Source organism: Indicator indicator, chromosome 41, assembly GCF_027791375.1.
Source record: "Indicator indicator isolate 239-I01 chromosome 41, UM_Iind_1.1, whole genome shotgun sequence".
In the NCBI taxonomy this organism is placed as follows: domain Eukaryota; kingdom Metazoa; phylum Chordata; class Aves; order Piciformes; family Indicatoridae; genus Indicator; species Indicator indicator.
Genome location: NC_072050.1, coordinates 841,240 through 853,891, shown reverse-complemented (window position 1 = coordinate 853,891; position 12,652 = coordinate 841,240). Strand labels below are relative to the sequence as shown.

At 66.3% G+C, this 12,652-nt stretch overlaps 1 protein-coding gene across 1 annotated transcript; it reads right to left on the bottom strand.

Moving 5' to 3' along the window:
• Positions 1-1,997: 1,997 nt before the first annotated feature.
• Positions 1,998-11,350, bottom strand: AMHR2 (anti-Mullerian hormone receptor type 2). Its single transcript, XM_054397087.1, has 12 exons — positions 11,326-11,350; positions 10,662-10,814; positions 9,359-9,520; positions 8,681-8,767; positions 8,067-8,176; positions 6,699-6,926; positions 5,660-5,774; positions 5,386-5,546; positions 4,620-4,767; positions 4,403-4,539; positions 3,372-3,731; positions 1,998-2,198 (listed from the first exon to the last, which is right to left on the bottom strand). The coding sequence occupies exons 1-12, from the start codon at positions 11,348-11,350 to the stop codon at positions 1,998-2,000; spliced, it is 1,887 nt and encodes a 628-aa protein (XP_054253062.1).
• Between the last annotated feature and the right edge of the window lie 1,302 nt (positions 11,351-12,652).

Sequence of the window (12,652 nt, the reverse complement as noted above, 5' to 3'; positions counted from 1 at the left end):
TCTGGAGCCTCTCCATCAGCTCCATGCTCTTCAGACTAAGGTTTGGCAATGCTCAGCAACTTCCTTTCTGCTGCTCTTGCTGCAGCCTGGGGGAAAGAGCTCCACAAGCAGCTCCTGCCTGGGTTGAGGGCAGCCAGAAGTGTCTGCAGTGCCACTGTGCCCTTGTGCCATCCCATGGCAGCAAATTCACCCTGGGGTGGATCAGGAGAGAAGGCTGTGGGCACCTGGAGGGAATTCAGTGGATCCAGTTGGAGGCAGAATGGGAGCATGGAGCCCTGGAACTGTCAGGGTTGGAAGGGACCTCAAGGATCATCCAGGTCCAACCCCCAGCCACGGGCAGGGAACACCTCCCACCAGGTCAGGCTGCTCAGAGCCACATCCAGCCCTGGCCTGAAGAACTTCCAGGGATGAGGCTTCCTTCCCCCACCTCTTTGGGCAACCCCTTGCAGGGTCTCACCAGCCTCATGGTGAAGAACTTCTTCCTCAGGACTCACCTGACTCTGGAGGGATCCAAATGGATTGGATCCAGTGTGAGGCAGAATTGGAGCACACAGAGGGACAGTTCCCTGCTGAGCATTTGAGAACAAGGAGGTTCCATAATTTTCAGGGGGGGGAGGAGGGGGCAGAGTCTGTTTTGCACCTCAGTTCCTCACATTTTATGTTAAATGGAAGGGAAAAAAAAAAAAAAAAAAACAAACCAAAAACCCAACCCAAGGATTTCCTTTCTCATTTGGAATCTGCTGCCTGCTCAGTCACCAAGGATGGAAGCAGCTCTCTGAAATCCAGGTGGATTTTCCTCTCCCTGGCTGCTTTTTTTTTTTTTTATATACCCAAAGGACACCACCACATTCCCCCAAAAAGAGAGATTTTAGTCCAAAGAAAGAGGGAAATGAGGATTTGGGTGAAAAGGAAAAGGAATCTGCAGGCTGGGAAGGGAATGGGAAGGTAGCTTCACCCCCACAGCTCCTGGCTCAACCATCCATGGTCATCCTCTGCCATCTGCTGGTACAGGGTTAGGCTTAGGGATGAGCGGCTGGAAGCTGCCCGGCAGGAAAGGCCCCAGAGGGGTTGGTGCCAGTGCCCAGAGAGGAGCCAGCAGTGCCCAGGAGGCCAAGGAGGGCACCAGCAGCGTGGGCTGGAGCAGCAATGGTGTGGGCAGCAGGAGCAGGGCAGGGATTGTGCCCCTGGCTGGGCACTGGGGAGGGCACAGCTGCAAGGCTGGGGGCAGGGTTGGGCTCCTGAGGGCCAGAAGGACTTTGAGGGCTGGAGCAGGGCCAGAGAAGGGTAAAGGAGCTGGGGAAGGGTCTGGAGAAGAGGGCTGGGGAGGAGCAGCTGAGGGAGCTGGGGGGGGTTGAGGCTCCCTGCAAGTGCCTGAGAGGAGGCTGGAGCCGGGGGGGGGGTTGGGCTCTGCTGCCAAGGGACAGGAGTTGGAGGTGGGGGGGGTGTAGGGGGCAGAGAACCCCAAGGCCACGTCTGGGGCCACCTGAGCCAGGATCCCGCGCTGCAGAGGACACCCAGGGGGATCTGCCCTGCAGCTGACCCCCCGCCCCCAGTCTGGTGGTCGTCCCTGGCTACCCCCACTGAGCCCCACCCCCACCGAGGTCCCAAGGGTGGGATCAGCGGCAGAGGTGTCTGGGGTCAGTGGGGCTTGGACACACGTGCCTGGGCTGGGACTCCCTGCAGGCGCCGTGGGGTGCCCCGCACCCCGCTCCGGACCATCCTGCCCCACCTTCTGTCCTAGGGGAGCGGCGGAGGGCGGGCGCGGAGCCTCCACATGGTGGCATGGCGGGGGGGGGGGAGGTACAGCCGAATCCCACCCCCTTGGCTCCCTCCCGGACCCCTTCTTCCGGCTCCAGCCTCAGCCTTAGCTCCCCCGTACCCCAGCTGGGACCCACCTCGCCCTCCCCAACCCCACCCCAGTGCCGCGGAGAGCTCCGGGCAAACGCAGGCTCAGCAGGAGGAGCCGGAGCCTGCCGGAAGCCGGGGTCCTCGTTACGTCACGTCCTGTCGGCCACGTTGTTTGCCGGGGGCATTCCGGACGCTGGGGTCCTGATGATGTTACTTCCTGTCACCGCGTTTTGTGCCCCGAGGCATGTCGGGAGCTGGAGTCTTGGTGCGAAGAGCTTCCTGTCGGCCATGTTCCATGCCTGTTCGTACCGGACGCTGTTAAACGTCACTTCCTGCGGGCCGCAGTGTCCCTCCCCGGGGCATGCCGGGAGTTGGAGGCTCTCCATCCACACTCTGCCCCCGGCCGCAGGGGGCTGCTCCTCTCGGGGCCTTTTCTACCCTGACCTCAGCTACCGCTGCCTTCCTGGCGGTGTTCTTCCAAGATGGAGAGTTGAGGAACACATTCAGAAAGGCGACGAAGCCAGGGAAGGGTCTGGAGAAGAGGGCTGGGGAGGAGCAGCTGAGGGAGCTGGGGGGATTCAGCCTGGGGAAGAGGAAGCTGAGGGGAGACCTCCTGGCTCCCTGCAACTCCCTGAGAGGAGGCTGGAGCCAGGCGGGGGTTGAGATCTCTTGTCCTAAGTGATGGGGCAAGAGGGAACGGCCTCAGGTTGCCCCAGGGGAGGTTTAGGTTGGACAATAAAAGAAACTTCTTGACCGCAAGAGTGGTCAGGCACTGGCCCAGGCTGCCCACGGACGTGGTGGAGTCCCCAGCCCTGGAGGGCAGTCAGAAGTTCTGTGGCCATGGCACCTGGGGGCACGCTTCAGGGGCTGTGGTGGTGCTGGTTGGCCTGGATGACCTTAGAGTCTTGTCCTGGTTGGTCACACATGGTCATGGCTGGACACAGGAGGTTGCAGATGGGCACAGATGGTCCTGGGGGGCTTGGCTGGGTCACACATGGTCATGGCTGGACACAGGAGGTTCCAGATGGACACAGATGGTCCTAGGGGACTTGGCTGGGTCGCACATGGTCATGGCTGGGTGTAGGTGCCCATAAGTGGTCACAGCTTCAGAGGGGCACAAGGTTGGTCCTGGGTGGTCGCAGGCAGGTGGTTGGCCCCAGGAGGACACAGATGGGTCCAGGTGGCTGTGTCTGGGTGGTCACAGCACTCAGGAGGGCATGGGGGTGGCCCAGGGTGGTCACAGGAGGACACGAGGGGGCAGGGGTGGTCCCAGCTGGTCACTGGTGGCCGTGGAGGAAGAGCACAGGAGAGGATTTGGGATTGCAGAGGGGGATGCAGAGGGAGTCCAGGGGGGATTTGGGGGTGCAGGGGAGTTTCAGGGGAGGCTGAGGACGCACAGGGAGCACCCAGGATCGGGGGGCGCAGGAGGATTCAGGACCCCGCCAAGCGCTGCAGCCCCCAGCCGCAGCCTCCGCTCCCGCCGCGGCCCCGCCCGCAGGCAACGAGGGCAGAGCCGACCCTACCGACCCCGCCCTGTGGGCGGGGCATGCACACATTCCTCCACGCCGATAGGCGTGACCGTGCTGGCTGGCTCCGCCCATGGGCGGGGCCGGAGTGAAGGGAGCCGCCCGGGTCCTGCCGCCCGCCTCTCCTCCCCCGTCTGAGGTTCCCTCCTCTCTCACCTCTCGCTCCGCTGCCGCGGGGGGACCCCCCCCGAGGCCGGCACCCCCCGGAGGGGCTGCAGCCGTCAAGAGAGGGCTGTTGGGTGGCGGGGGGCCGGCAGCCAGGCGCTGGAGCCGCTGGAGAGCCCTCTCGGCAGAGAGCCTGGCCTCGGGGTCGGGGTCCCAGCAATCCTCCAGCAGCTCCGGCAGAGCCCCCGCGGGCTGCGGGAAAAGCAACCCCCAGGAGGCGGCTTCAGAGGGGAACCCCTGGGGGGGTGACCTCCGCCCGGGCCAGCTCTGGCCTCAGCAGAGGGACCCCCTGGAAGGGACCCCCAAGATGGAGAGACCCCCATGACATCCCCCCCCTGCCCCCCAGGCAGGGACCCCATCGATAAGATGCCCCCAGCAGGGACACCCCAGGCAGGGACACCCCCAGCAGGGACACCCCAAACAGGGATACCCCAAACAGGGACACCCCCAGCAGGGACACCCCAGGCAGGGATACCCCCAGCAGGGCTCTCCAAACTGGGACACTACCCCTCCCCTCCCCCCCCTCCTCAACCAAAGAACCTCTCCAGGGCAAGCTCCCCTCTGGGTGCCCCCAAATCCCCCTGGGCACCCAGGCATGGAACTTGCACCCTAGGCATGGGCACCCTGAGACCCTCTGGACATGGACCCCCAGCATCACCCCTGTCCAGGAGCATCCTGAGGATGCACCCAAGAAGCCCCTCCCTGGGCATGGGCACGCCATGGGCATCTCAGGGCTCCCTGCACAGCCCTGGAATTCTCTGGGCACAGACCCCCTGAGGTCACCCCTGCCCATGGGCACCCTGGGACACCTCTGGTCACCCAGGCAGGACTCTTGCCACCCGTGGGTGCCCTTGGGGGCTGACCTGGGGGCCGTGGTGCCAGGCTGGGGGGATGAGGGGTCGCCGTCGTTCCTCCACGGCCAAGTGCCGCAGCTGGGCACCCGTGGGGCTGGCACCCAGCTCTGCCTCATATGCCAGCCGAAAGGGGGGCACAGGTGCTCCTGGGGGGCAAGGCAAGGGGTCAGCAAGGATGGGTAGGGGAGTGCCAAGGTTAAGGAGGGGGGCACCCCTGGGTGCTCACCGGGGCTGAGGGCCTGGCAGCGTGAGAGGATCTCCCAGAGGAGCAGTGCCAGGGCGTAGACGTCAGCCTGGCGCAGTGCCCGGCCCCATGCCCGCAGGTCCAGGCTCTCGTCCAGGATCTCAGGGGCCAGGTACCGCTGGGTGCCTGCCTGTGCCCACAGCACCACTCACATGGCACCCAGCACCCAGCCCAGGGCCAGGGTGTGTGTGCCAGGACCCAGCTGGCCCAGGGCCGCGTGTGCCAGGGTAAGGATTGCACCAGGGCCATGCTTGCAGGGCCCAGCCCCATCCTTGTCCCCAGCCCCATCTCCATCCTGGTCCCTGTCCCTGTTCCCATCCCATTCCTCTCCTTTTCTCTGTCCCCATCCTCGTGTCCAGCCCTGGCCCCTTGCTGGCCCTGTCCTCACCCCCATCCCATCCCATCCCATCCCATCCCATCCCATCCCATCCCATCCCATCCCATCCCTCATTCCTGTCCCCATCCCATCCCTGTCCCCACACTTGTCCCCATCCCTTTCTCCATCTCCATCCTTGTCCCCATTCTTGTCCATGTCCCCATTCCCATCTTGTCCCTGTCCCCATTCCCATCTTGTCCCTGTCCCCATTCCCATCTTGTCCCTGTCCCTTCCTCTGTCCCCCAGCCCCATCCTCATCCCTGGACCATCCCATCCCCGTCCCCATCCCTGTCCCCATCCCTGTCCCCATCCCTGTCCCTATCCCTGTCTCTATCCCTGTCCCGGGCCCCATCCCTGTCCCCTCTGCACCACCTTGCGGATGAGGGCTCCGTGCCTGGCGCCGGTGCCCTCCTGGCCCCCTGGTGGCAGCGCCAGGGCCAGTCCGAAGTCGCCGATGGCGCAGGAGCCATCGTCCCGCACCAGCACGTTCTGGCTGCTCAGGTCCCGGTGTGCCACGCTGGGCTTGTACAGGCCTGACACGGGGGGCAGGGAGAGGGCACAGCGACAGATTGGGGGTGGGGGAGGGAGGAGTCACGGGGGGGGCGGTGCCAGCCGGTGCCAGCCGAGGGCTGGGGGGGGGTCTCACCGTCCCGCCAGAGCTCCTGGTGCAGGAAGGCAAGCCCGCGGGCAAGGGACAGTGCCAGGCGCACGCTGCCAGCCCAGGTGCCCACATGCTGTGCCAGGAAGTGCCGCAGGGAGCCCTGCGGGGGGGAGGGCATTGGGCACCCCAAGTCCCAGTGTGGGCATGGCTGGGGTGCAATAAGCGTGGGCACCCCAAAAGCAGCCCAGGCACATCCCTGCACCCCTGCCACAACCCCCAGCACCCCGCCCACAGCCGTGGGTAACTTGTGCCCACCCTGACACACCCCCCCCAGCACCCTCCTACACCCCTGAGTCCCTCATGCCCACTCCCTCATGCCCACCCTGACCCCTAGCACCTTCCCACACCCCTGAGCCCCCTATGGCCACCCTGACCCCCAGCACTCCTTCACCCCATGCCCACTTCAAACTCCCCATGCCCATCCTGACCTCCCAGCACCCTCCCACACCCCTAATCCCTCCATGCCCACCCTGACCCCCAGCACCCCTTCACCCCTATGCCCCCCATGCCCACTCCCAGCACCCCATACCCACCCTGACCCCCAGCAGCCTCCCACACCCTTAATCCCCTATGCCCCTGAGCCCCCTATGCCCACCCTGACCCCCAGCACCCTTCCACCCCCCTGAGCCCCCCATGCCCACCCCGACCCTCAACAGCCCCCTGCCCACCCTGACCCCCAGCACACTCCCACCCCACTGAGCCCCCCATGCCCACCTCGACCCTCAACACCCCCATGCCCACCTGACCCCGCACACTCCCACCCCCTGAGCCCCCATGCCCACCCCGACCCTCAACACCCCCTGCCCCCAGCACACTCCCACCCCACTGAGCCCCCCATGCCCACCTCGACCCTCAACACCCCCATGCCCACCCTGACCCCCAGCAGCATCCCCCACCCCCTAAAAGCCCCCCCGGCCCCTGAGCCCCCCATGCCCACCTCGGCCCCCAATCCCCCCCTCCCCCCCATGCCCACTTCCAGCCCCCCATGCCCTCACCCCGCCCCGCCCCCCGGCCCCGCGCTCACGGCAGGGTAGAGCTGCAGGACCAGGACCCCTCCGCGGGCGCGGGGCCCCCCGGCGCGGGCGGTGCGGAGCAGCTTGGCCACGTTGCGGTGCTCCATCAGCGGCAGGCGCAGCACCTCCCGCTCGGCCGCGAACCGCTCGGCGCCGCCGGCCGCGAACGCTTTGATGGCCACCGGCTGGCGCCGCAGCGTCCCCTGCCACACGGCCGAGAACCGCCCGGCCTGCAGCACCTGGCACCCGCCCGCGGGTCAGCCGCCTGGCACCCACCCGCGCGGGGTCCCCACCCGGGCGAGGGATCAGGATACCGGGGGGGTGATGCATGCCACCCGCAGCGCCCATAGGTGACCCCCGTGGCACCCCAGTGTGTCCCCCCAGGGTGATGGGCACCCCTCTGAGGGTGGGTGGAGCACCCATGGGTGACCCCCCCGTGGCACCCCAGTGCCTCCCCGGGGTGATGGACACCCACTTGAGATTGGGTGGAGCACCAGTGTGCCTACGGGGTAGTGGGCACCCATCTGAGGGTGGATGAAGCACCCACGGGTGACCCCCGTGGCACCCCAAAGTCTGCCCTGGGTGCTGGGATCCAGCCATGGGTGGGTGACACTAAGCACAGCACCCATGGGTGATCCCCGTGGCACTCCAGTGCCCCCCAGGGTGATGGGAACCCATCTGAGGAGCACTCATGGGTGACCCCCGCGGCACCCCAGTGCCCCCCCAGGGTGATGGGCACGGCACCCATTTGAGATTGGGTGGAGCACCCATGGGTGACCCCCATGGCACCCCAAAGTCTGCCCTGGGTGCTGGGATCCAGCTATGGGTGGGTGACACCAAGCACAGCACCCATGGGTGACCCCTGTGGCACCCCAGTGCCCCCCCCGGGGTGATAGGCACCCATCTGAGGTTGGGTGGAGCACCCATGGGTGACCCCTGTGGCACCCCAAAGTCTCCCCTGGGTGATAGGAACCCATCTGAGGTTGAATGGGGCACCCATGGGTGGTCCTCATGGCACCCCAGTGTGCCCCCAAGGGAGTGGGCACCCATCTGAGGGTGGGTGGAGCACCTCCCTGGCACCCCAGTGCCCCCCTGCTTGGGTCACCCCAATTCCAGGGACAAGCAGCCTCAGGCACCCATGGGTGCCCTCACCCCCAGCAACCTCACTGCTGCCCACCCCTGGACTGTGCCCTCCCCACCCTCTGGGTGCCCCTCACTCCCCTCCCCACCTGGGTGCCCTCCCGTGGGTGCTGCCCCAGTATCGTGCCCCCCAATTCGGGTGCCCCCCCCAGGATCCTCCATGGGTGCCCCCCGTGGGTTGCCCTCACCCCGTGGGTGCCCCCCCAGGGGTGCCCTCCCCGCCCCCTCCCCGTGGGCACCTGCAGGAAGTGCAGCGCTGGCAGCTCCGGGCTGGGGGGGGCTGGGGGGACCCTGACCGTCTGCCACCTCCTGGGGGGTCGCGCTGGGGGGACCCTCCCTCGGCGCAGCCCTGGCAGGGGACAAATGGGACACAGAGGTCCTGGGGGCACCAGGGACACCCCCAGCCTGGGGGGGGGGGGTGTTGGCACCCCAGGATCCCTCTGTTTGGGGACATTGGGGACACCTCCCTTGGGATGCCACCCAGGGACCCCTCCCCATGATCGGGGGCACAGGAGCGGGGGCACCAGGGACACCCCCGCCTGGGGACACGGGGGGGGGGGGGTGTGGCACCCCAGGATCCCCATATCTGGGGACGTTTGTGGTCTGGGGACAACCCCCACCCCCCAGAGACCCCTCCCCATCATCAGGGACACAGAACTTGGGGGACACTCCAGGGGGCATGTGGACCCCCCCAAGATCCCCCCCGGACCCCTCCGCTTGCCCTAGGGACAGGGGTGCCAGGGTCACCACCCTGCAGGTGGCATCTGGGGACACCCACCCCCAGGGGACACAAATTGGGGGGGGGGGTGTCTGTCCCCGTGTGTGTGCCCCCCCGCAGTGTCCCTGTCCCTACCGAGGGCAGCCAGGCAGGTGAGGAAGAGGAGGAGGAGGAGCAGGGGGGCAGCACCCCACAGCCAAGGGGTCCCCACACGGCTGGGTGCTGGGGGACAGAGGGACAGAGCTTTGAGGGGACCCCCAGGCCTCGTCGGGGGGGGTGGGGACACGATCCAGGCGTAGGGGGGGCTGGGGGGGCCGCCCCTTTTTTGGGGGATCCCACGAGGTCCCCTCAAAAGGTCCCCAATGGGTCCGAGGACCTCCCCCCTCTCATAGGACCCCTCAACGTCTTAGGGTCCCCAATAGGTGCCCCCAAGTGTCCTGTGCTGCCCCCCAGTCCCCTGTGGGTCCCAGCCCCCCCCCCCAGTCCCCCCAACAGGACCCCCGTGGGTCCCAGGACCTCCCAAGGGTCCCCAAGTCCCCCCCAGATCCCCTACGGGTCCCAGGCCCCCCCCAGGAGTTCCCCTGCCCCCCCAGGTCCCCTATGGACCCCAGGACCACCCCCCCAGGACCCCCAACTGGTCCCCTGTGGGTCCCAGATCCACCCCCATAGGGGTCCCCAGGTCCCCAGTGCCCCCTCCATGGGTGTCCAACCCCCATGTGCCCCCCCGGATCACTTGAGGGCTTCAGGGTCCCCCCAGTGCCCCCCAAACTGTCCCCAGTGCCACCTCCTGTGCCCTCCCGTGCCCCCCGGTACCGGGGCCGTTCCGGTGCCCCCCCGCGGGGCCGGGGCCGTTGCCATTGCCGTTGCAGAGGTGCCCATGGCACAGACACACCAGGAGGGTCCCCCCGGGGGGGCCCGCGGGGCTGGGGGTGCAGTTGGCAGAGGGGCAGGCGACCCCCCCGCCCCCCCAGCAACCTTGGGGACATCGATGACGTCAGAGGTTTGGGGGGGTGGGGGGGGAAGGGCACCCCCCAAGGTGCTGGGCTGGGGGACCCTGAGCGCTGGGATGGGGCAGGAGCCCCTCCCTGGGACCCCCCCTCCCTGGGACCCCCTGCCCCGGGACCCCCCCTCCCCAAAGCCTCCCTCCCCGAGACTCCCCCAGCCCCAGGACCCCGCTCTCCGGCCCCCTCCCCCGGGACACCCCCTCCCCCGGGGTCCCCTCTTCCAGGACCCTTTCCCCCTTCCCTGAGACCCCTCCCATCCCCATCACCCCCTGCCCAGGACCCCCCACCCCACATGTCCCTGACAGCCCTCTCCCCAGGACCCCCTCCCCAGGACTCCCTGGGACTCTCCCTCCTTAGGACCCCCCCAACCTGAGACCCCCCCTCACCTCCTCTTACCAGGACCCCCTCCTTCCCCTGGGAAGCCTCTTTCCCGACCCCCCGCCCCTCGCTGGGACCCCCCCGCCGGGACCCCCCCCCGCAGCCATCCCAGCAGCTCCTCAAGGCCAAGGCCGAGCGCAGCAGCTGGGAGAGGACCTGGAGCCCCCCCCGCACCCAGCAGCTGCCCCCTCCCCCCCCCCGCATCCCCCCCGCCCCCAACAGCCACCTGCACCCCCCCCTGCCCCCCCGCCCCAGACAGGATCAGGCCCCTCCAGACGGCCCCAGCCCCTCCTGCGTCCCCCTCCCCCCGCTCCGGGCAGGACTGGACCCCCCCCCAGTTCAAGGTCCCACCCCGGGGGGGGTCTCACCTTGCCCCAACTGCTTCTGACCCACCCAAAGAATCCAGGAGCAGACCCCCCTCCCCAGAAATCAGGATTCTTCTCCCGGGGGGGTCCTCACTCCATCCCAACCCCTTCTGCCCCCCGAGGACAGGACCAGACCCCCCCCCAAATGAGGATCCCGTCCCGGGGGGGTCCTCACTCCATCCCAACCCCTTCTGGTCCCCCAGGACAGGACCAGACCCCCCCCAAATCAGGCTCCCACTCCTTGCCCTACCCCAACTCCTTCCCCCCCCCCCCCCAACCCCCTCAGCTCAAGCCTAGTCCCTTCCTGCCCCCCAACTCCCCCCTCCCCAAGCCCCCCAAATCCCTCCCGGCCTTTGGGGGGGTCCTCACCCTGCACGAGCGCGTGGCTCTGGTTCCAGATGCCGATGCAGCACTGCCGGGGGGGGCACCGAACGGTGCCAACCTTGCCCCCGCCCCCGGCCCCATCCAGCCCCCCCCTCACGCTGGGGTCTTTGTAGGAAACGCAGCTCAGGTTGTGGGGGGCTGGAGAGGAAGGGGGGGAGGGGGGCACGGGGGTGATAGCCCCCAGCCCCCTAAAAACCAACCCCACCCCCCCAAATTAACCCTTCCGGGGGTAGGGGAGGGGGTCCCAAGGGCTTTTTTGTTGTGGGGGGGGGGACCCGACACAGGGCGGTGCGAGCCCCCAGCCCCCTAAAATTAACCACCCCCCACTCCCCCCCAAAATTAACCCTTCCGGGGGTCCCAAGGGCTTCTTTTTTTTGGAGGGGGTGGGGGACGGACAGATGGCGATAGCCCCCCCCCCCCAGAATTACCCCTCCCAAGGGTAGGAGGGGGGCAGGGGGGTCCCAAGGGCTTTTTTCTTGAGGGGGGGGACCACACGACACAGGGTGGTGATAGCCCCCAGCCCCCTAAAATTACCCCCCCCCCCAAATTAACCCCCCCAAGGGGAGGGGAGGGGTAGGGAGGGGTGGGGGGAGGGGTGGGGGTCCCAAGGGATTTTTTTTGAGGGGGGAAGGGGGGGTCCAGCACCCACCTGGGAGCCCCAGAGCCTGCCCCATGGTGCCTCCGGCTGTGGGTGGGAGGTGCAGGATGCTGCTGGGCGCGGGGGGGGCACAGGGACAGCAGCCCCCGGGAGGAGGAGGAGGAGGAAGGGAAGGAGGGGGAGGGAGGAAGGTGCTGCCCCCGCAAGAGGGAGGAGAGAAGGTGAAAGTGGGGGGGGGGGGGAAGGGGGCGTGGGGGGGCCCAGGATGGGAGCCAGACACAGGGGGTGTGACCCCCACCCCCGGGACCCCTCCGTCGCCCCCCTCCCCAACCCTCCCCCCCAAACGCAGCTCCCTCTATCAGTGCCCCCCCCCCATTAAAGTGTTTCCCCCCCCCCCAAATTGAGCTCCCTGCTCTTGCCCCCCCCCCCAGAATCCCTTCTCAATTCACCTCCCTGCCTCTTTCCCCCTCCCCAAATCAAATCCCCCTCCCCAGCCCAGACTCCATGCCCTTGGACCCCCCTCAAATTGAAGCCCCCCCCCCAATTAACCCTCCCCGCCTCAGTTTCCCTTCTCAATTCACCTCCCTGCCTCTCCCCCCCCCCCCAAATCAAAACCCCCTCCCCAGCTCAGACTCCATGACCTTGGGCCCCACCAAATTGAAGTCCCCCCCCTCAATTCAAGCCCCCCCCAACTGAAGCACCCCCTCCCCAGTCCCCCTCCCTGCCTCAGTTTCCCTTCTCAATTCACCTCCCTGCCTCTCCCCCTCCCACAAATCAAATCCCCCTCCCCAACCCAGACCCCATGCCCTTGGACCCCCACAACTTGAAGCTCCCCCCGCCCAATTAAACCTCTCCCCCAGTCCCCCTCCCTGCCTCAGTTTCCCTTCTCAATTCACCTCCCTGCCTCTCCCTCCCCCTCCCCAGCCTCCCTTACCCCTTAGGTGTGTGGCCCCCACCCTCCCCATCCCCCCTCCCCCCCAAATCGAACCCAACTACCCCGCCGCGCCCCCCCAGGGACCCCTCCTCTCTCAGGGCCACTCCAGCAACTCAACTTTATTACCAAAAAAAAGAAAAAAAAAAGAAAAAAGAGATTTTTGTTTGGTTGGTTTTTTCCGTTTTTTTTTCCTTCTTTTCCTTTTTTTTTTTTCCTTTTTTTTTCTTTTTTGTTTGGTTTGGTTTTTTTCCTTTGTTTTCCTTTTTTTCCCTTGTTTTCCTTTTTTTCCCTTTTTTTTTTTTTTCTTTTTGTTCGTTTTTTTCCTTTTTTTGTTCGTTTTTTTGATTGTTTTTTTTCCCTTTCCCCAAGTACCAAGATAGCCTCCAAAAAAAAATAAAAAAAGAAGAAACATTTTTGCCTCTTCACTTCCTTTTTTTTTTTTTT